We start from the raw sequence: 23,116 nt of genomic DNA, 5'->3' as shown, positions 1-23,116 counted from the left end.
CAATCTCGTTGACCCGGCCTGCGTCAGTGATTCAAAGCCTCTACGAGTATGCGAAACTGCCAGGATTGAGCTCTGCAAGAAGCTTTCCCAGGCAGCAAAATCCGATTCAATCAATCAATGCTTTGCATCATAACCGATGTGCTCTGCAAATTTTTGTTCATATAATTACTGATTTGATGAACGAGCTTGATTCTTCTAATAACACTTTTCAATATTTGCTACATGCTGCTTCTAGGGGACAAAAAGATTGCCTGGGAAAGTAAGTACAACTTTTTTTGAGCCAACAAATTCCAAAACCTGTTCATGAAAGAAAGTCGGTTGAGAGACTTTCAATCGTGGTCATGCGGAAACAAAAAATAAAAAGAATTTCTCAGGCAGCAAAATCCGTCATTTTTACATTGATTCAACGTTTGCAGACGTTGAATCAATGTAAAAATGACTGATTTTGCTATCTGGGCCTTATTTACTTACGCTATTAGCTGAACAGCGGTGTCGTCTCGTTGCAAAATAAAATGTTTTCCTTTTCCAGGCCAAGCCAACGGGAAGCTCGACTTGAATCGCACGCTGAGCGTAACAAGTACCAAGTCCGGTGGGAAGGATGCATTCAAGGCTGAGGAGGACAAGCAAGAGGAGGAACTACCGGAGTATGACTTTTGGAGGATAATGAAGCTGAATACTCCGGAAGCTGGCTACATCATTCGTAAGACTTCCTACGGTTGATATTCAGCTTTCTTACCAGTTAGAGAACCTGTTTTGTCTCGGATTTCGCAGGTTTTTACAGTTGAAAAGTCCAAACAACTGTAAGAAAAGCGTAACGTTAAAAGATTAATGGAAGATAAAACGGTGTGCTGATCTTTTTACATTCGATCTGAAACAGCAGGAAAAACAGAAACTAGTGACCAAAGGCATCCATGTCGAAATAAGTTCAGAAGAAGCCATTCATGCAACATGCCAGCGTACTTTTCCTGCTTCTGCGATTTCTGGGGTAGACCGACATGCCGTGGATTTGGTATCCTGCGAATAAGATCCCAGACAACAAATGTCTAGAATACCCACTGGATGTCACAGATGCTTTGCTGCTTATAAATTAGCGAGATGACAACATATAGGATAGAAAATTACCGAAAACATCCTCTCTCTAACGTTTACATTTGTTCAGTGGGCTGCATTGCCGCCGCGGTCAATGGCGGCATCCAACCAGTCTTCGCCATTTTATTTTCGGAAATTATCGGCGTGTATGCGCTTCCCGACGAAAACGAACAAACACGACAAATCACTCTTTACTCCCTGCTCTTCGTAGCCATTGGTGGGGCTGCGTTTGTCGCCAACATGGTGCAGGTGAGATGCGATCGCTTCATTCGTTGTTGTTGGATGCTTTTTTTAATTTTTTTTCTGTCTTGTGTGACCGCTTACCGTTGTGTTCGCTTGGGCTTTCTTACGTAGGCCGCGTTCGGGAAACAAAAACAGCTCGAGTTATCTTTTGCCTACAGCTGTTCAAATCTCGGCGCGTGCAGTTTCGTAGTGTGCCGAACGATGGCCTCTCTATTCAGTAGAGAAATTCTTCATTCAATCCTTCAACTGTACGACGAAACAACTTCATAAGTTCAACGAATGTCCGCACCACGTGCAGGTTAAGTTTTTGGGAAAACTTCCTCGGTCGAGAATTTTCATTCTTCAAAAGCCGGTCAACTTTCATGCCTGAGGAAAACTGCTGTAAAACTAAAAAAATCAATCTATGACGAATGGAAGATTAGAGAACAAAAAAGAAAAAACTCCTTCTTTAACTGCTACTTCTTCCTACAGGCTTCCTGTTTCGCCAAATCTGGAGAAGAGCTCACCTCCCGGTTGAGGTTGATGGGATTCAAAGCCATGCTCCGTCAGGAGATGGGTTACTATGACGACCATTTCAACAGCACTGGAGCACTCACGACCCGGCTTGCTACTGATGCATCGAAGGTCCAAGGCGCCACTGGCATCAGAGCGGGAACTGCAATCCAGAGTGTCATGGCACTTGGTGAGTCACTCCTTTTACTTTTAAAGGCGGTATTCCCCGGGGTTGCTATGATAAAGCTCCCATGGCTGGTTGCAATCATTTTGGTTTTCGTTTGTCCGAAGTTTGTTTTATTTTCTTTATTCAACTGATTTAGCTCCTTTTCAAATTTATACTAAAACTCGACATTTGGTTCATTTTTAAGTATTCATAAAACTATGAGTGTTTTTGGTCCAACGATTTAAAATTCCCATCAATCAAAGCTATATTAACCTCGAAAATGCCAGATCGATCTAAGATTAAACCCTTACTTTTTACTCCATGACGAAGCATCTCACAATCTCCGATTTGCAAATTTTTTTCAATATTGTTTTTCCGTCAGGTGTCGCTCTCGGCATTGCGTTTGGATTTGGATGGGAGCTGACGTTGTTGACGCTTGCCTTTGTACCGTTCATGGCTGTCGCTGGGATGCTGCAGATGAAGCTTCTGACTGGACAAGTGAGTGAGGCCGGTTTCTTTAAGTCTCACAAACACGGCCTTTTGCAATTGTTACACTTGATCGAAGTCCTGCACTGTCTTCTTCTTCTACTCAGCAGTCCGATTTTTTCACGTTGATTCAAAGTTTGAAGACGTTGAACCGATGTAAAATTGACAAATGTTTCTAGCCAAGTCGTCGCCGAGACTTTAAAAACCTTTGTTATAAAAGTTGTGCACCCTTCCAAAAGAAACGGACATTCTTTGTATTCAAAAGTACTTTGAGAGCGGCATGGCTAAAGCGTACCAAGGGAATATTGGGAAAAACGAATGATATTCCCAATTGGCGTAGGTGGATAGAGGCATTTCCTTTAATTTCTGATGCACTTTGTAATCTACTATCGCTTGTTGTCGCTGCCTTTTCGAATCACTTTGCCACCAGTCGTCGCTTTCAATGATTGCTGTTCAACGATTTGCTTCATTACATGATTATTATGTTTTTAGACTGCTCAAGAATCGAAAGCATTTGAAACTGCCGGTCAAATTACAGTTGAAGCGACAATTAACAAACGCACCGTGGCCTCTCTCACGAAAGAAAATACATTCTTTAACAACTACGTAAAAGCGATGCGCCTGCCATACAAGTACATATTATTTTTTTTTATTGACGAAAATGTACATTGTACAGTATATCTAATTAATTATTATCTATTTCAATCACTTTTACTGCTGAACGGTCAGAATTAAGTTTTTTATTTCACAAATTTTAGTCAATGGCTTTGCATTGCATTTTCATTGATAACTACAAGTTATAAGAAACCATTAATAAATCAATGGTTCGAGCAGGTTCGACGCCGCTCAAGAGCATGTGGCTGTGTCTTTGACAGGACACTTAAAGGCATGCCTGAATTTGGACACCAAGATTGGAGCTTCCTTTCCTTCCCGTCTACTTAAAATTTAAATCTTCAGCCACTGAGCGCAAATCCTGCGCACGACAAACTAGCAAATTGCTTATGCAGAATTCCATATTTTAGTTATGGTAGTTTTTCAAACTGCAAATCAGTTTATGTTTCATGCAATGAGTCAATGCAGAATTGATTAACTTGCTGACTTGGTTGGTTTCTGAATTGAATTGTTGATGTTTGTTCCAGAAAATCGGTGAAGAAGGCCTACGTCTACGGCGTCACGTTTGGCTTCTCACAATGCATCGTATTCTTCGCTTACGCTGCCACCTTTCGGTTTGGTGCCTGGCTTGTTGGAAATGGCCGGATGGATTTTGCAGACGTTTTCAAGTAAGGATTTATCTTTTATAACCCCAGACAGCAAAATCCATCATTTTTATATTGATTCAACGTCTGCAAACGTTTTCTTCTTCAATTGTTTACTTTAAAATTTTAAAGTTTTTGAAATGAAAGACAAAGCTTCTATAATTTTAGTTATTTCTAAACTGGCTTTTACCATACCCGAATGGGTTTTTAAATTCAAAACGAAATTAAGGATTTAACTGTTAGCAAAATCTCTGGTTTATGATATTTTTCCCTTCGTTCAAGAATCAAATTGTAAATGTGATGTGTCAGGGTCCTGATGGCTGTTATATTCGGTGCTTTCGCCGTTGGACAGACCAGTTCGTTCGCGCCGGACTACGCCCAAGCGAAGATAGCGGCTGCTCGAATTCTGAAGCTCTTCGACAGGAAGCCGTTGATTGACAGCTATAACAAGGAAGGGAAAACCCCGGTATGGTTTTAAAATGTATACACTATACAGTGATATTACTATCTGGGTTTCTCTTGACATCAGATTTTTTAAAGCTCACTGTGATATTGGTTTTGTTGTAATTGCTTCACTGTGATATTGATAACGACTTTTGTTTCTTAGAATAAAAGCAATGGTGCTGTTTGTAGCGGAGTTTAAACGAACGTTTATTTCCCGGAATATTTGGTTTGACGCTCAACTGCTTTACAGAATTCCTGCGATGGAAAGTTGGACTTCACAAACATCAAGTTCTTCTACCCTACCCGCCCTGACGTGCAAGTACTCAAGGGACTGTCAGCCATAGTCCGCCCGGGACAGACAGTGGCCCTGGTCGGGCAAAGTGGTTGCGGCAAATCAACATGCGTGTCACTGCTGGAGAGGTTCTACGACCCTACGGAGGGACTCATAGTAAGTCACTTAGTCACATGGTATGAAGTGTAGTAACAAAGCTTAGACGAAATAATAGCAACGCTTGTTCGACTTAGTTTTATGTGAAGGTCATTGTGGTTGCTGTGGTCATCCTTACCCTTATCAAGGCCAAGGAAGTCGTAGCAAAAGGTTGCCATTCGAGCAATTTATTCGATTGTCGCAAGCTTTTCAAAAAGTAAGACATCTTAACTCTTTCAAGAATCTTGACGGAGCAGAGACGAAAGGCCTGCAGATCTCTTGGTTGCGAGGACAGCTTGGAATCGTGTCCCAGGAACCGGTCCTCTTCGACTGTTCCATCGCTGACAACATCCGCTACGGCGACAACACTAGACAGGCCGGGATGGATGACATCATTGCCGTAGCAAAGAAAGCGAACATCCACACGTTCATAGACAGCCTTCCGGAGGTATTTCAAAGCTTTTTTTACATGATTGAAACTATGCTACGTTTTTCAACAGTAAACTTGGGATTTTTGCCGATGGCAACAGTAGTTACAACAAAACTATTGCATGGTAAATGGAAAAAAAAAACAAAAAACAGGATATAGAGTCGTTGATAAAACTCGGCTTACCATTAACCAGGCAAAGTCACATACAATACTTTCACTTAACTGAAGCCTTTGCGTGCAGCGGTACGAGACCAACGTTGGATCGAAGGGAGCTCAGTTGTCTGGAGGACAGAAGCAGCGAGTCGCCATCGCCCGCGCTCTGCTCAGAAATCCCAAGATTCTCCTCCTTGATGAAGCTACCTCGGCGTTGGACGCCGAGAGCGAAAAGGTGATTTGTTGTGTAACTGCATATCGAAGGCTGTTATTGTTCAAACCTTGTTTATTTCAAGAGTCGTTTCCCAGATGGCAAATCAGTCGTATTTTACATTGATTTAACTTCTATAGACGTTGAATTAGTGTAAAAAACGTCTGGTTTGCAGCTGATGTGCTGTCATATGTTGGTTGTTTCAAAATGAAACAAGATTTTGTTTCTAAAGCATTAATTCAGTCGCCAGTGGCTACGATAAAATTTAGTCTTTAAAGCTTGTTAATTTGAAAGCGTCGTCACGAGCAGTGAAGGCCAATTTATCGATCTAGAGTTGGTTCAAGTTCATATCATTGCTCATAAACTGCGAAAGCTTATCATCGAATTTTCTTGAAAGTATACCTCGGCTCCGAACATCTTTTTCGTTCCAAAACTATTTTATCTTTTCTCTGGCGGTGTGCTTTTAAGGGGGTCTAACAATTTTCATTGAAGTCATTGCAAGCGACAATCAGTAATAATGCTAATGTTCTGGTTTTATTTATTGTCGCTTTACAATGGCTAAAGTATTTTAGCGACAGGGCTCATGTTTAATTTTATATCAGGTCTACGATGTCATCAAATTATTACCCGACCTATTCTCACTGCGCTATGAAGGATAGAACACAGTCAGTACCGTTTTTAAAATCTTCGGTTTGACCCGACCTGGAATCGATCTCAGATCTACCAGTACTTGAGCCGATGGCGAAACCACTCGGCCACTGAGCTGGTGTGACAATCAGTGGATACCGCGTTTAAACAACTCCAATGAACTTTTCAGATTGTGCAAGATGCACTTGACCACGCGCGGGAAGGCAGGACGTCAATCGTCATCGCCCATCGTCTCTCGACTGTGAAAAACGCTGACGTCATCGCAGTGATTGAAAACGGTGCCGTGGTCGAGTCTGGCACTCACACAGAGCTGCTCGCCCTCCAGGGCTCATATTTCAGTCTTGTCAACGCGCAGTTGCATCAAAAACAATGAACAGTGTGAGGTAGTGTCTTGTTTCCATTCTTAAAAGTTCGTCGTATTATGTTGTGATTTCCAAAACAGCTTCAACTGTCCAAAACCACATTAACCTACACATCATTTTTTTATATTTCTTAACTTGAAGTCTTGAAGTATTTGTGATCTAGTGGAAAGTTGTCATGACCTAAGACTACCTTCTTTTGTGTTCGACTTTAAGCACAAGTTCTAGTTGTTCTTTTGGTACAGTGTGAAACCACATAGGGAACGTTCAAATATTACGTAACGCTTTTTTCCCGAATTTTTGACCCCCCCCCCCTCCCCCATGTAACGCTTTTTTTCAATCCCCCCCTCCCCCATGTAACGCTTTTTCACTACGAATTCAGCACAAAAAACTACCATTCCGTACTCGAAAGCGTTACGTAACGTTTTGCTTGAACCCCCCCCCGATGTGACGCTAACGTAACGCTTTGCATAAAACCCCCTCGAAGGCATTACGTAATATTTGAACGTTCCCATACAAGTATTTTTAGTGTGTAGCTCATGCGTTGCTATTTATATTTGCTTGCTATGTCTATATTGCATTTCACTTGCACTTGTTAAGATCACAAGTTCAATATCAATTGTATCCCTTTACACTTTGTATAGTTAATGAGCAAGATTTACCTTCTATCCGCATGAATTGCCGCTCCCCTCTTTACACAAGTTTTTATCGAGTTGTCTGGCCCCAGCATGCGGAAGTTATTCTTTATTGCATTGACCAAGACAGATTGTGAGAAGGGTAACTGTTGCCAGCTGGGTAATCGACATACTTCACTCCTTTACTGTATACCTCCATTATTTGTTGGCAATATGACGTAGTAGATGTATTGTAGAATAGATCGAAAAGATTTCTGTTTGTAAACTAACCTAATCTCAATAGTATTGACCCTCTCCAGATAGTGTTCTGTTTCTTGCCGACGTTCAAACATTATAAACAACGTTTCCAAGCAGTTATTCGATGATGGTTTTCCAGATGTCAATATCCTTAGCTAGTTGTGCTGCAGCGTAATGCCAGATAAGTAATTTCACAAAACCTTTTTTCTGTGTCATACACATTACACAAAGTTCAAAATGTTTTAAAGTTTGTTTCGCTTATTTACTGAACTGAACGATTTTTATCGAGTAGATCAGCGTAATCAGGCTTGAATTACTGTATTTTACTCGCTCATACTAAAAAAATATTTGCTGGCACGAGTAACTTTGCTTAGCATAAAATTAGAGCTACACTTCGAACTAACAGTTTTTCGCTTGTCCTTCAATCCATACCAGTAATGATAAGGTTTTTATGATCTGTAAAAATTGTGTTCTTGCGTGAAAAATCTTAACCCCATTTTCCCAGCAAGGTGCCTGGGTTACTTGTTCAGTGAGTTTCGCCCCAGACAGCAAATCAGTCGTGTTTTACATTGATGTAAAAACGACTGATTTGCTGTCTGGGGTTGCAGTGCCACTTGTACAGCACTAATGACGACATAAAACTTTTTTATTTTGTCAATGAGTGTTTGGAGTTAAGGCCGAGGTGGTCTGAGATCCATAGCAGTTGTCTGGAAAATTGCAGTGGTCTGATGCGCTTTTAGATCAGTGGTTCCCAACCGGGAGGAATTTTCACTGTTAAGTTATTCAGTATAGGCGTAATTTGCAATCTCGCGGTGAGAGCCCTGGTACGACGTCCGACAGGTAATACAGATATCATCCAGTTTACTTCCTCTAAATTTTCAACCACAGAGGGCAAAAAGCTCGGATACGACAATAAGGTTTTTTTTATTTTCGACTTCATATTGATTTTGAATCAATTATTTACACCACTAAATAAGTAAATATCATAAATTTGGGAAGTTTCTGAACTTACTTTACCGTATCTAGATTTATACATGGAAGTACAAAATTGTAGACAGGTAGGCAATCTTTGCGTTCAAGACATTAGTTGCAACATTTTCAGTGACGCCATAAACAAAGTCGATACAAATTGCTTTAAAGATGATGTTAACGTTAAATTATAATTTGCGATGAAGGCTTAACTTTGGAAGGCCTTTTTAACTGGTAATGCGCAGAGTGGCCATGACAAAATCCAGGAAGAGCAAACGAGTAACTACAAGGGAGGGTCTGGGAGGCCTTTCCCAAAATTTTTCGAAAAAATACCTTAAAATTGCGCATTCTAAGGGTGATTTCAACCAAAATAAAAACCTCTGTCAAATAATGTTGTATGGAAGGGTAAAAATTTATTAAGTCACATAAATCAAAACAGCAGCAAGAATAAAGACCGGACTAGGTCTATAAATGGTTGGTTCAATGGTAGGATTTAGCATGTCAATAAATACCTTTCGTGCAAAATACAACACAGTACGGTACTTATCTAATGTCCATACTAGATTTGAGGTATGCGTCGTACGTAGAAACAAACAGTCGACATTGCATTTGGCTACTGGTAAGCAAAATGTCAAACAACAAAATCTCAAGAGATAAAATTATTGCGACGGAAAAAGTGTGGTTGGCAAGCATCACAGATTTAATCAATGGGCGCAAAAGCAGTTACACGATTTTTCAGTTACTAAAATATATTAAAGAGGCAACCACTACGTGATGATGTCACAAGATGGGAGATGTTACATAATGAACAGTTGAACACACGTGGCATTTAAAACTGGCAGTAAAACAATAAGTACAGACGATATGCTGGCAACAAATGATTTGGCATACTGTAGCAGAAAATGAAATTTACGAGACGTATTTTGAAAGGATCGACTTTCTCGCTAAAATAAACACATTCATATTGCACAAACTAAGGATAAATATTTTTTTACTTTCACTAGACACGAAATCGAAACAGTTTGCAAAAGTTGCCTGGTCACAATTCTTTACTGGAAAGAAACTACAAACAATGCCACCGAAAATGGAGCATACCCTGCAAACTGGATTTCCGGCGATTTACTACAAATGAAACAAACAAAATCAGGTCGATCCCAGACAGCAAATCAACCATGTTTTACATTGATTCAACGTCTGCTGACAATTGATTTGCTGTCTGGACAAGAACTCTAATAGTCGATGTTGAACGAAAAGCGGAAAATATTCTAAAACAAAAAAGCGTTTTACTCCATTATGGATTTATGGAAGCGTCTTCGTTCCCAATAAACTTCGTGGTTTCCATGATCGAACCAGAGGGATTGATGACGTGGAAGGTTGTCTTGTGACGACGCGATGAGTAAGCGATTAATAGAAATAAAACCAAGCACATCAACCCCGCGGTACCTGAAACAAAATGAATACTTTGTTGGGCGGCGCCTTTGTCGTCCTGTGTTCATACCCAGACAGCAAGTCAGTCGTTGTTTATATTGATTCAACGTTTGCAGACGTTGAATCAATGTAAAACGCAACTGAATTGATGTCTGGGCAGTTAATACAATTTTACTTGTTTTCAACAGCATGTAATAATGATAATGTGCTTTCATATAGCGCTGCATGCATAGCAGGTATGAGTTGCCCTGGGGGCTTTAAGAAGTTTAAAAATTACTGCCCAATAAACTAATTGGCCTATGTCCACGGTACAGCCAGTTGGTAACTGATTATACTGATAGCTTAATTGCAAGATAGCACCATCGATTTACAGGATGATGCTGCTTTGTAAGTTAATATTGCAATTTTGTGCAAAAATACTCACCACTGGAATAATAAATCACGTAAAACGGGTCTTTGTCGAATAGGATGCCAGCTATGGGAGCGGACACCATCGCTCCAATTCCCGAACCAAAACTGAAGATGAAAATGTATTTTCCTGAAAATAATATGTTAAAAGATTAGTGAGATTTGGGTATAAAACACCAAGCTCTAGAATCTAATATAACATCTCCATAAAACCACGAGAACAGTGTTGTTTATTTAGAAAGTCTGCCCTGAAAGCTAAACAAGTTTTGAGAATTTTGTATAATTTTACAGATTTTCGGAACGATGTTTTCAGGCGAAATGTAACAAATCTCAAATGTAACAAATCAAAGCTAGCTCGGTTGTCACTTGCTCACTTGTCCCTTGCTCAGTTCACAACTGTTAACTTGTAGGAGACTTAAGAAATATAACTTGAAACAAAATTGAGTTAATATCCGTTTTAAAATTGCAAAATGCAGGAAAATGAAATAAAATGCTGAAGAAATTTTTTTACGTTACCTGACACGTTGCATAGCTGAGAAACCCAGGACACCAAAGAGGAAAAAAGTGGTCCAGTGAAAAATGAGTAAAAGAATATAGCCGCCCATGACGTAATTGGTAAAGTTTCCCCAAACAGAGAAAGCATCACCTGCAAGAAAAAAGTCAAATTGCAAATACACAAACGCAGTTACTCAGGCGATCTTGTTTGGACGGAATATAAGATTTAATTCATGACATGCTGTCAACATTAAAAAAGGATAAAATGAAAGCAAGAAATTTTCCAAACACGTCAACCACTACCTGTTTGCAATACGTAATATGTTCAGATGTTCTGCTAAATTTTTGTCACAATTCAATAATGCGAGAGCACTTTTGAAAGATTGTAACCTTTTTTTTGTCGACACAAAACAAAATTGTGTTTTTTTTATATTGCAGACGCAAATACCAATTAAAAAAGACTTTTTAACTATGGAAGTGATACGGATTTAAACAACAACATAAAAACAACTCTACTTCTTACTCACAGACGCGACTAAAGCCCCGAATGCTGAAGTCAGAGCCATACAGCGGGGCTTAAAACAAAGGGATCCGAGCACCCCTAAAACTCTTCCAGCAAAATGGCCCCCGGTGCTAACGGAGGTAAACAACGTGGCATTGGAAGTCTGGAAGAAAGAGTTGAAAATGTTTGATGATTCTATTTATTTCAAAGAGCAGCATAAACAGGTTTAAACTAAAGTGTAAACGATTTTAATCAAACATCACGCAGCTTATGTGGAGAAATAATAATCACACAATAAAAACTTGAAATTATTCCTGAGCCACACATGTTTTCGCATTGCGAAACACGTTGTTACCATATGAACCAAAATTTGCAAGAAGACAAATGGAATTTTATCAGGGTAAGTGAGCAGTACTTACCGAAAAGTTGAGTTTCGAGCAGACTGCAATGGCATAAATGAAAGTTCCAACGGCAATTTCGCTGTTCAAAAGGAAAAAGAAAGATATAGATATTAAAACAAACAAGAAAATGACGTCTTTGAAGTTTTCCTCTCGCCTCGTTTCCGTTTCAATGCTTTGAGCTGCAATGAACAAAAGCATGGAAAGAATGAAGTAACGCAGCAAATTGTGTAAAAATAATGAAAAAATATCAAAAAACTTGAAAAAATTCTCAAGCTTGTAAACTATATAAAAGCCAACTGAAGGAATCCGCCAACGGCAGAGAAGCTGTTTCCATCTTTTTAACCTCATTTTTGCGGAGGCAACTTGACCACATGTTGTTCACTCACAAATCAGTAAACCTAACTCAATTGCTATAGGCTGTTAAGTGCAATGAAAAGATAAAACAATGAAAACGTTTCTTACACATTCGGTGATGCTTTATTTTCGTTATAATATTGACATACGCTGCCACGAGCAAAGACAGGCTAATAATGCCAGTGAAGGTGGCGGATATGAAAAAGACAAATGCGATTGGATTTATTCCGCTCCAGGCAGCCGGTGAAGGTCTGGAAGAAAATATTTTTAAGAATATGCCAAGTTGTCTAATATCTGCACTTAGAAAACAAGTCATCCAAAGAAATTGTGTGACTGGAGAGAGCATGCTGTGAAAAATCTGCACAGTATTTCACGTCTGCCTCTGTAACTAGCTCGTAAAACCAGCAACTTTCACATGGTGGCAGAGCTTGATTCATCACAGCGAGAAAAGTTTAAATCAATTTGATCATACTGCTTTTAAATCTTCCAACTTCAAGCCTACAAACGGTTTCACTAGTAAAGGAATCAGCTGCGGGTTGCCGACTTCATCAATTCTTATTTTTAGTACATTTGCATCCGATTTTAATTTCCTGTCAAAGAAAGTAGGAAGTTTACCACATCAATCTTGGAAGTTGTTGGCAACAAAACAATTTAAATATTTTTTTTTTAAAACTTTGTCCGTAGCGAAATGAACTGCTAAATTAACAGACACTTTTTAGACTTGTTTTCGCGCGAAAGTTTGACCCTTTTTATTTTTAGAGTTCGTATTGGGCAAGAAGGATAAATTCTTCAGGTTTGCGGCATGGGCCAAGAGGTTCTGATTCAAATAGAATCATTACATGGCTTATCATACGACGTGAGTGAGTACGATTCAAGTTGATATTCGAGCAGACTAGCAATGTTTGTCAGGTTATACTTTGTTGTTCTCTTACTGGTCTATTTGTTCATACTACCAGCTGAAAAAAACAGTGCCTTTTGGCGTCTACAGACGTTAAATCAATGTAAAAAAGGAATGGTTTCCCGGTTACGCTGTACTTTGCTGCACATTGCATAGACGCTACCGTTTTGCAATTAAATGTTTCGGCTAAAATTCAAAACTTTTACATTGACCAAAACACAGAATTTAAAGAAATAAAAGGATCTATACTTTACTGTTGTAGAATTAAATTCATCCAATGCTATCTCGAGTTCATTTGTAATGTTCCTATTCGGGCACTTGGTGTCGTCTTTCTTCACAAGGCTTGCAGCCTCCAGGAAGGGTTTTGCTATTTAAACAAAGCAGCATATTTTGACAATGCAAGTGTAATGAAGTTACATCAAAACTATTCCACAATCCCAGGAACAACTGTCGGCTGCATTGCCGAGTGATGAGAACCCTGAAACGGCAATCGAAAGGGCGCTGGTTCGACACCGCTCAAGAGCATGCGGCTGTGTCTTTGGCTGGACACTTAAAGGCATGCCTGAAGGTGGACACCAAGATTGGCTTCCTTGCCTTCCCGTCCACTTCATCTAAATCTTCAACCACCAGGTGTAAGCCTGGATACGACAAAACTGACAGCAGTCAAAATAATTATCCGAATTGCCATACAAGGTAGTTGCAGCGTGGTACAAAGTGGGTGCAAGGAGTTGACACATGTGAAATAAGCAGTGTAAAAAAGATCATAAGACGTGGAACACGTTGTTACAACTTACAAAAAGACATCATTACGTTGCCATTACGTTGCAGAATAGAGTTAAAGTGTATATTTGTTTTGTTTAATGTGAAATCAACTAAAACGACAAAACTACAATGTTACCATATTTAAACCGACGCTCAAAATTGACATGGGTCTGAGATCATTATGTAAGGATTTACCACAAGAGCAGACGAACGCTTTTAGAATCCAGACAAAAAGTACCGCAAAAAACTTGAAACTACAACATTTCAACTGTGCCATGAATCCACAAGACACATCCGGCACTCACCTATCAACGGGCCTATAAATGCACCCAATGAATATGCTAAATGGAACACTTGGATGTGGGTTCTTGAATTTTTTTCTCCATAAACATTGAGTATATACCCCTGCAATACTAAAATACACTTCAATTTGCATTGATGAGATGGAGCATAATCATTGGTCAAACAACAAATATAAATAAATATATTACTGTGTATTTTTTATTTATCTGTGATTATTTATCTGTGTTTTATTTATTATTTATCTGTGTTTATTTATCTGTGATTATTTATCTGTGTTTTGAATATCTTAAAAACGCACTGGAAGATAACAGTTAACAGAAAGATTCATATTCTCAACATGGAGATATACAAGAATGTGAAAGATACTGTGAAAATATAAACAAATTCCTGATAACGAACACGAATTAAAAAGCAAATTAGAAAGGATGAAATAGAAACAATGGCCATCATAGTATCAGCACAGATGTCATCAACGATGGTGAAGAGAGTGGAAAGAAGTTTAAAAAGATGTTAGGAAAGACAACAGGAATGAACGGGACGGCGTCATCTTTAAGTTAAGTTTAACTAGAATTGGATAAAGGAGGTGGTTGACAAGCGGCCCAAGCGGATAAGTTGTAGGTGAAAATCAATACCTGCTTCAAAATATCCATAAGCAACTCCATTAAGAACTCCTATAACAACAAGGAAGACCAGTGTTGTTGCCGCAGGAACAAGCCCAACGCTGAGACAGCACAATATCAATAGAATCCCTGAAATAAAAATAAAACATGAACAAAGATACAGGTGTTTCCTACTAAACAAATTGAACAACTTTCGATCATAATGGTCGGTTCCAGTTTTCACATAAAACGCCAGAGCTTTAAATTTTTAAATACTGTAGACGTGAATATTTGGTGTCGTTACTTTGGTTCACAATGTGAGAAATGTTAGTAGCCTACGTCTAATTTATGATAGCTTGTTTATGTTTAACTTAATATGATAATACTAATATTTTATGTACTCAAAATTACATTTTAACTTTTTGTATATTTTAAGCAGAAAAACAAACTGTATTTTGAATATATTTATTACCAAGTCTACAGTGCTGCCAAGTTTCACAAGCTACATAAAAAATCTTAATTGCAAGATTCCTCACCTGTTGAAGTCAATGGGTTTCTGAATTTCATACAAAATCCAGCAATTAACCCACCAAGTATGAAGCCAAGAAACCGAGCAGTAAAAAATGCAGCTATTGAAGCTACACTCCCATTAACATTCTCAGCAAGATATAGTATGGTTGGAGAAAAAATGATGGCATTAACACCCTGCACAGATATTAAAAAATACTGTCACAACAGTAACATATATTCTTTTGTCATATCCAAGCTTACGCCTGGTAGATAAAGATTTGAATTAAGTGGATGAGAAGACATCTATAGAGTGGTGTCGAACCGGCTCCCTTTCAAGTAATACCAGTGCTCTCATCACTTGGCTAGGCAGAGTTAATTTTTAGCTTACGCCAGAACTCAGAAGTGTACACAATGTGGCCTGCAGGTCACTAAGTACTAAGTAGTGTATTAGATATAGAACTACTGCAGGAATGCACACCTTTTGCTCAGGGTATACCTAGACTAGTAAAGTAAGGCTATTTACAATTTTTAAGACCATTCATCCTTTTATAAACTTTATAAGGTACATCTAATGTCAAAATTTTAATGGTACAAGAACAAAAATAAGATACTTGCAATTAAAAAAATGGCAACAATAATTATAACATAGTCTAACGTCTGACTAGGGTTAAGTCTGTTTAATATTTTTTAAAACCTAATCAAGCTTTTATTTATGTAATTATAGTAACCTTTGCACTGTTCCACCGGTATCATCACGTATACGTAGGGTGATGCAAGTGTCACAAGTTTCCTACAATATCAAAATCTCTTCAATAATTCCATACACAAAAAAAAAAAAAAAATTCAAAGACGTCATTAAACATGCTCATATCTTTATGTCATCTATCTATAAACAAATTAAACATCTATACGTTTAAGAATTTCCTTGATCAGGTAAACAAAAACGAATAGCAATTCAAACCTGAGATATCCTTCCAACAAAAACAATGATCAAGAAAGCATGACCATAGAAAGCATTACAAGTAGGTGGATTGTGCTTATCAGCAAATCCATCTTGGTCTTCGTAGTGAACTTCTTCATTAGCTGAAAAGTTATCGACAGCATTTGTTGTAATGCAAATACAGAAACGTTTGAGTTTATTTTAATTATGTTATATTTTTTGTGTGTAAAAAAGTATGTTAAACCCGTTAAGGTTACTCCTTTTCATTTCTCTATTAAAAGAATGCTTCAGCAAAACCCATGCCTGGACCCAATGAACTTCTTGGTGAGTGCATAGATCATTTGACCAAACTACTGTAATATTGTTTTTAGCACTAGTTGCAACGCTCATCTGATGAAATTGAAAGTAAAAGTAACAACAAACAAGATGGTTTATTGCTTCACTGACGTTTCGCGCACCATGACAATGCGCATCCTCAGAGCGAATAAAGCATTGTCATGGTTTGCAAATTGCGCATTGTCATGGTGCGCGAAATGTCAGTGAAGCAATAAACAATCTTGTTTGTTGTTACTTTTACTTCCAATTTCATCAGATGAACGTTGCAACTAGTGCTAGAAACGATAATTGTCCTGACGAACACCCAAACTTTTCAGTATGCTACTGTATATTATAACAAAGACAACTGAAAAGTCGTTAAATTGATTTTGCATTTCATTTTTGAGAATTTCTGGATTCATGATGTGTAGTTGAATCTCTTGCACTGGTGCCAAAATTGTACTAGTTCAGTTAAGATGTACAATTGTACATCATAAACATGCAATCAAATAAGCCAAATCTGATATTACTATTCAATTTATTTTTATTTTATACATGCACAGTTCATGGTTTCGTGAAAATATTTTTGTAAACACATATATACAAATTGTTGGACTTCCAGTTAGATACTTGTGTGATGCTTAGTTAATAAGTGTAGGTAGGTGTTTTATTATGGTCATTTATTTGGATCAGACAAAGCTGTCCAGTGTCCATATCCAAAACAACAAAATAATACAAACAACAAACTGCAAATGCACAAAAAACCACTTTTGATGTCATCACTTTAAGAGTTGACTGAACATCTACAGCTCTACAAATTAAAATACAATGAGCGTAAAGAAGAATTGAAAATATTCAAAATGATAAAAACAATCAGATAACATCAGGTTTGAGATAAAGCAATTGATTAAAGCTATTAAAAAGTATATTATAAAGTTGTATACTCCTTGCATATTGAAAGTAGATTTTGAAATTTTAAACCGTCAACCAAAAAGTGCTTTTTAACATCCAAGTAGCTTAATAATTTCTATTAGGATGTGGCTATATCTGCAGCACCTTTCACACGATTGCCTGATAAGGAATTTTGCTGTAATTTAAAAAAAAATTAAAGCGGTTGAAGACAACAATTTGTGATTTGGGAAAATTTTGAAGTTTTGGGCAGAGAAATTTTTCCAGATAAGAAAATTCTTGTAAATTTGAAACAAGATTTTTTTTGCTTGGCAACACTGCCATGAATCAAAGCTTTTTGATTACATAGCATGCCAAAAAGCGATGTAAATATAGCAACTTCCTTTTTGTCAAAATACCTTAATATTATATATATCATAAACCTGAAACAAATTTATAGTATATGTATACAATACAGCTAGATCAAATTATGAAAGCTCATACGACGAAGAAGCTAGATCAAAGAACATTACAGCTAGACTTTGACCATCTTTTGTCCTTACTTAGAATGCAACATTGTCAAAGCAAAAGTTTAGCATATTTTGATTTCTTCATGGAGAAACTCTTTCACATGACGACCCCTTTTATGGCAAAATTCCAGACTGCACATAGGTGGACCAAACATTAGGATACCGGCATATTTTTAGCCACTAGGTTTTTTCTATGCCAGATCACACATTTTCATTTGGCTCAGAAATCATGGGGTGAGCTCTTTTTAAGATCGGGCTGCATATAGCACAGTTGTTTATACTGATTGATGTTAAGGCGACTATTATCATAAAAAATTATTTAAAATGTTTAATACATTTAGACCAGTGGTTTTCAACCAGGGTTCCGCGGAACGCTAAGGTTCCGCCAGTAAGTCTAGGGGTTCCGCAAGTTTACATTCAAATCTGAGAGTCTATTTTATTATTGTATGCATATTGTTGAAATATAATCAAATATATATATATTGATTAGGTTTACCACTATTAATAAATTTGCTACATTTAACATGTTTGCTGCGATCCTGAAATTTCGTTGTTTCTTTGTGGTGTGATTACCTTTAACTTTCTGCTTTCCGTCAAATTTTGTCGACATGTTTTCTTTGCTTCAAGGAGTTCTTTCAGACAGTTTAATCACTTGTACACAGGTGGGTCAAATCGCCGTGAATCAGGCCCGTTACTAGGGGGGGGGGGCGCAAGGGGGGCGAAGCCTCCCCTGCAATAATGTTCGCCCCCCCTGGAACAAATGATGTTAATTAGCTCTATTCACTAACTTTTCAGTTTTATACTCAATTTTCTTGTGTTGTTTAATTGTAAACACTGTGTGTCTAACGGTTTGGTAGAATGTTGTGTTAAATTAAACAGACAGACTCGAGATTTATTGTTGGTAAGATCCAAAGTAGGCCCACACCAGTTTCCAACTGAGCTAAGCAGTGTGATAGCCGATCAGTCTCCAAAATACTGTGCAGTTGACTGCCACTAAGCGTTGTAAAAGTACCGGACAACCACCTTGGCATTTGCGTTCTGGGTATGCTTCTATAGCCTACCTGCAGTTTGAAACTCAGATTGGCAGACAGTTCATGGTTTTACACATCTGTTCGTGACCTTTCAAGAAAAAATGAAAACTTCTTGGACCGTGAATCGCTCAGCTCATTCCACTATATACGAAACTGAAGATAGATATGTTCCATCAGAGGCGGAATTACAAGTAGCAAAACAGTTCCTACATGACCATGTGGAAGTTGCAGAACACCAGGATTCCAATATAGTATTGAAAGAACTGTAGGCTACAATCAACGACTGCCAATTTTTAACCTGGTAGTATTTGTGCGTGCAGTAAACAAAGATTTTGATGTTTAAGAATTTGTTCAGCTAATTCCTGTCAGATATTACTAGCCGATATTCTGAAGGCATTAGGCTACGTCAACGCCTTGAAATCATGCCTCTGAATCTATCAAAACTGGTATTAATAGGCTACGGCTCGCTAAGACCATGTTAAGTTTGGCTTTGGCCCGCTGTTAGAAAAAGGTTGCCAACCCCTGGTTTACATATTGCGTTTTCATAATTGTCTTTCGTGCCAACAGGCAAAATTTTCCATTTTTGGGCCGGATTTGGTCAAAAAAATTACAAAATTGTTGTAATGCTCCATATAGCGCTATACAAAATGTGACGATGTACCTACACACAAATAAAAAGGCAACAATACACACACAGTTATAATACCACCTGGGAGTAATAATATGCAGCATTATACAGTACGTGCATAATGTAGGCTAATGATAACACAGTTCTAACCATATAGAGAGCATAGAGAATAATTATATTGATTGATATATTGCTCCACCAGTCACACGCAACCACACCCACACGTGCTGCACATCAATAATGGACTCAACATAAAAGTTTGAAGACTGGATTTCATTATTGAGCTATCAAAGATAATCAAACTATACTGTGTATCCAGGGCCGGATTTAGCTGATGGGGGGCCCGGGGCACTTTTAGATCGGGGGGCCTCCGTGCAAAATTTTTTTTCGCGCCTACGGCGCGTAAAAACCATCTCTACGTCTACAGTAGCATCAGTCCAGTACTGCACAGTATTTTGCAGAAACTTTAAAGGTCAAAAGGAATAAAATAACATAAAATCACATTTTTTTTCCACATAGGGGGGCCCTTCAAAAATCGGGGGGCCCGGGGCAACTGCCCCCTCTGCCTCCCCCTAAATCCGGGTCTGTGTGTATCAAATGAGTGAAGACCTTTTATGGAACTCCCTCTCTGATTTGCCGTTTTTGCTACTTTTTCAAAGAAATTTGGCTTTCAAAAGTGGGTGGGCTACTGGGCCATGCCCACCCAGAAAATAAAGTAGGTGGGTCCATGCCCATGAGGCCCACATGGTTCCTGCATCCCTGGCTGAATCCGAACTCAGATTTTTACTATCACATTAAATTTTTGAGATATGATAACAAAAATACTTTATTTTTGCCAAAAGTGAAAGATTTGGCGTTGCATTTAGGCTACTACCAACATATGCAGTGCTATAACGAAAGGTTAGTGTTAGACAGGCCAAAACAGTTTAAATAAGGTTACTGGACAAGCATTGCCATAGGCCTGCTTAAATCTTTGTGGTTTCATGCAAAACATTGACGGGGGGAGTCAGGTATATTTTTAGCCTCCCTTTTAGCTTGTTGGCCTACTGCCTTTTTAATAATGTTGCTTAGAAAACAAATTGGTATCAAAATTATAGTGTGTGGGACTGTGGGTGTATTTCAGCTATTTATGCACCACATGGCCTGGATTTCTGGATGTAGCACCACGTGTATGTGTAATAAATGCAACGTCAAATTTTCCACTTTTGACAAAAGTAACAATTTGTTATCATATCTCACAAACCTGACGTTATATAGGATAAATCTGAGGTCAGATTCGGATTCAGCGCCCAAAAATTACTCTAAATCAGTTTTCAAAAATCGTGCAGACCAGTGTAATCTACCGTATGCTAAATGCTCTGAATTACAATTAATGTTTTTGCGCAAATATAACCACATTGTGTACAAACGTCGATTTCATACATGATACGGAAGGTAAAAGTTGGGCCCCCTCTATTATACTTATTGCCCCCCCTAGCGCTCCAAGCTAGTTACGGGCCTGCCGTAAATGTGTTAGAAATCATTTTGTTTTGCCAGTATTAGGTTTTTCACAGTTTGTATTTTTATTGCACATAAATAAACCTGAACATGAGTATTTTACAGTGGCATAGCTAGGGGGGGGCAGACCGCCCCGGGCGGCACGTCTGGGGGCGACACTTTCAGACTACGATTTTTGATTTTGATTATAATCTGACAAAAAACGCATTTCATTTTCACATGCTTTTTCTTGAAGAGGTGACAAAATCTGAATCTGCCCCGGGCGGCACATTCCCTAGCTACGCCGCTGGTATTTTAATTTAATTTTATTAATCAAATGATGTGTTTTCTATAAGGCAATTAAATTCTTGAACAGGGGTTCCTCGAGCTTTTGGAATGTTTCATTGGGTTCCGCTCCACTAAAAAGGTTGAAAACCACTGATTTAGAGTATTACAGAACTTTCTTACCTAATAAAGGCTTTGTTCCCTTGTGCATATTGTCTTGTTACAAGTTTATAAGTTAAGGACTTGCTGCTGTAGCAGTACAGAAATTATCAATACATGATTTCAATAGCAACACTGTGACTGAGGTCTACAACCTGTACAACCACAGATGGAAGTGGAGTGGAAACAAAAACAAAACAAACTGGAAGTGGAGTGGAAACCAGGGTTACCAGATACTCAAGCTATAGTAAGGCCAAATTCATTATAAAATAAGGCCAAAAAAAGACCAATTTTTTTATTTACTTCTATTAAGGCTAAATAAACGCTAACAAATTAATTAAAATATTTTTTTGTAAATGCCATTTAACGATCAAGCATAACAGAAAATAATTTAACACTGTCACAGCATAATGACCGGTTCGTTTGGTACAATATGTAGCAGTTACCGAGTGGCAGCAGTTACCGAGTGGTTAGCGCGTTGGGCTCGCAGTTGAGAGCCTGCATGTTCGACTCCAGCCACCCGCAATTTCTGTTGTTTCTCTGGGCAAGAAACTTTACGATAATTGCCTCTACCCGGTGATCGATTTCGAGTAATGGGTAGTACCAAATTTCAGTCATAATTAGAGTAGACAACCGGAAACAGACATTGCCGTTGGCTGCAGCGTGGGTCAGGTGTATGTCCGAAGGCGTACACCGATGCATAGCGCTCAAGTCCGCTTTCCCGCAATGCAGGATAAAGATAAACAAACAAATATATTTGTACCGTATACTATTTTTCGCAGCAGACAAAATAAAAGGTTGCTCTCTCTCTCGTTTGCATAATCTGTTTAATAAACAATTACTGTTAATATACGTTATCATCAATATGTTTTTTTTTATGCGTATGCTGTTGTTGAAGCGCGGGAACGTTTCAATTATTATTTTTCTCTTGTAAACTTATTTTAAATGGCAAAATCGTAATTTCCGTAGGGTGGCAATTGACTAGTAGACCGTATGGTCGTCTCGTTGTCTCCCTGTCGGTATGGGAACTTGTGTAACTTTTGTACTGTGTATATTGCATATTTCAAACATGTACCTATGTTCCTGTTACTGACAAATAAAACATTGATTGATTGACTGTAGTAGCAGAAAAACTAGAAACCATTATCACTTTAATTCATCATCAGTATGCCTTACTTACTGTATACTTCCTCATTTTTAATACTTGGAGAATAGGCTATACCTTAAAAAAAAGCGCGGGAAAGCAGTTAGCAGCAAAGATTTTGCTCTCCAGGTCTAAATATATAAATTGGACTAAAGAAAAACTTAGGCCTGGAGAATAGCTAGATTTTGACAAATTAAGAAAGAAATTTAATTGCGGTCATTTCAGTCCAAAAATTTTCAAAATTGATTAAAAACTCGCAGAGACAGAACAATTCGAAGAAATCTTGATTTAGGCCAGCTAGAAGCTTATCATTGAATTTGGCAGCCATTTTGCAATTTGCATTTCTCAGTTGGATCGCTCATAGATAATTGAATTTTGAAGACAAAGTGAAGAAAAGTCACAAGATATCTTTTTGGACTTCTTTATATTCCACCTAACCGTAGTCAACCTTCATTTCCACCCCGAACAAGATAAAACCCTGTCCAGGCTTGGTACAGTAACCATTGACTCAGAAAAAGGTTCTTATGACTATTAAATCAAATTTCTAAAGAAGGATTGAATTTGGACTGTTTATAGTACTGTATGTTACAACTCTGCTTTTGATTTAATTTTCTTTTGTTGGCCAATTGTTTGTAGTTCTGCACTAACTTTTTGTTGTAAATTTCTACTTAAAAAAAAAAAATTAACTTCATGCGTACGGTGCAAGGCTAATCTTCAACTTTCTTGTAAAACATTTTTATTATGACGTAATAATAGTGCTTTTATTTCCAGGTTTTGCTCACACCACTTCGACTTGATTTGTTATATGTTTTATT

At 38.1% G+C, this 23,116-nt stretch overlaps 2 protein-coding genes across 2 annotated transcripts in view; one reads left to right on the top strand and one right to left on the bottom strand.

Annotated features, from left to right (window-relative positions):
* LOC145784418 (ATP-dependent translocase ABCB1-like) overlaps nt 1-7,930 on the top strand; it is a 28,409-nt gene extending 20,479 nt beyond the window's left edge. Inside the window, exons 15-25 of the mRNA XM_082596230.1 lie at nt 530-700; nt 1,160-1,338; nt 1,804-2,014; nt 2,373-2,488; nt 2,969-3,108; nt 3,616-3,756; nt 4,042-4,198; nt 4,427-4,624; nt 4,845-5,051; nt 5,275-5,421; nt 6,215-7,930. Of these exons, the coding sequence (XP_082452356.1) occupies nt 530-700; nt 1,160-1,338; nt 1,804-2,014; nt 2,373-2,488; nt 2,969-3,108; nt 3,616-3,756; nt 4,042-4,198; nt 4,427-4,624; nt 4,845-5,051; nt 5,275-5,421; nt 6,215-6,418 (1,871 nt within the window). The 3' untranslated portion in view covers nt 6,419-7,930. The remainder of the gene's footprint in view (nt 1-529; nt 701-1,159; nt 1,339-1,803; nt 2,015-2,372; nt 2,489-2,968; nt 3,109-3,615; nt 3,757-4,041; nt 4,199-4,426; nt 4,625-4,844; nt 5,052-5,274; nt 5,422-6,214) is intronic.
* Nucleotides 7,931-8,202: 272 nt separating this feature from the next.
* Nucleotides 8,203-21,398, bottom strand: LOC145784574 (sodium-dependent glucose transporter 1A-like). The gene is made up of 12 exons (XM_082596422.1): nt 21,182-21,398; nt 15,867-15,988; nt 14,932-15,100; nt 14,429-14,545; nt 13,799-13,906; nt 12,981-13,098; nt 11,942-12,084; nt 11,498-11,658; nt 11,104-11,241; nt 10,598-10,727; nt 10,098-10,211; nt 8,203-9,688 (listed from the first exon to the last, which is right to left on the bottom strand). Exons 1-12 carry the CDS (start codon nt 21,207-21,209, stop codon nt 9,537-9,539), a joined length of 1,500 nt encoding a protein of 499 aa, XP_082452548.1. The 5' UTR covers nt 21,210-21,398; the 3' UTR covers nt 8,203-9,536.
* Between the last annotated feature and the right edge of the window lie 1,718 nt (nt 21,399-23,116).

Source organism: Aplidium turbinatum, chromosome 15, assembly GCF_918807975.1.
Source record: "Aplidium turbinatum chromosome 15, kaAplTurb1.1, whole genome shotgun sequence".
NCBI classification, from domain to species: domain Eukaryota; kingdom Metazoa; phylum Chordata; class Ascidiacea; order Aplousobranchia; family Polyclinidae; genus Aplidium; species Aplidium turbinatum.
Note: the sequence above shows the minus strand (reverse complement) of the source record. Positions and strands in the feature narration are given on the sequence as shown.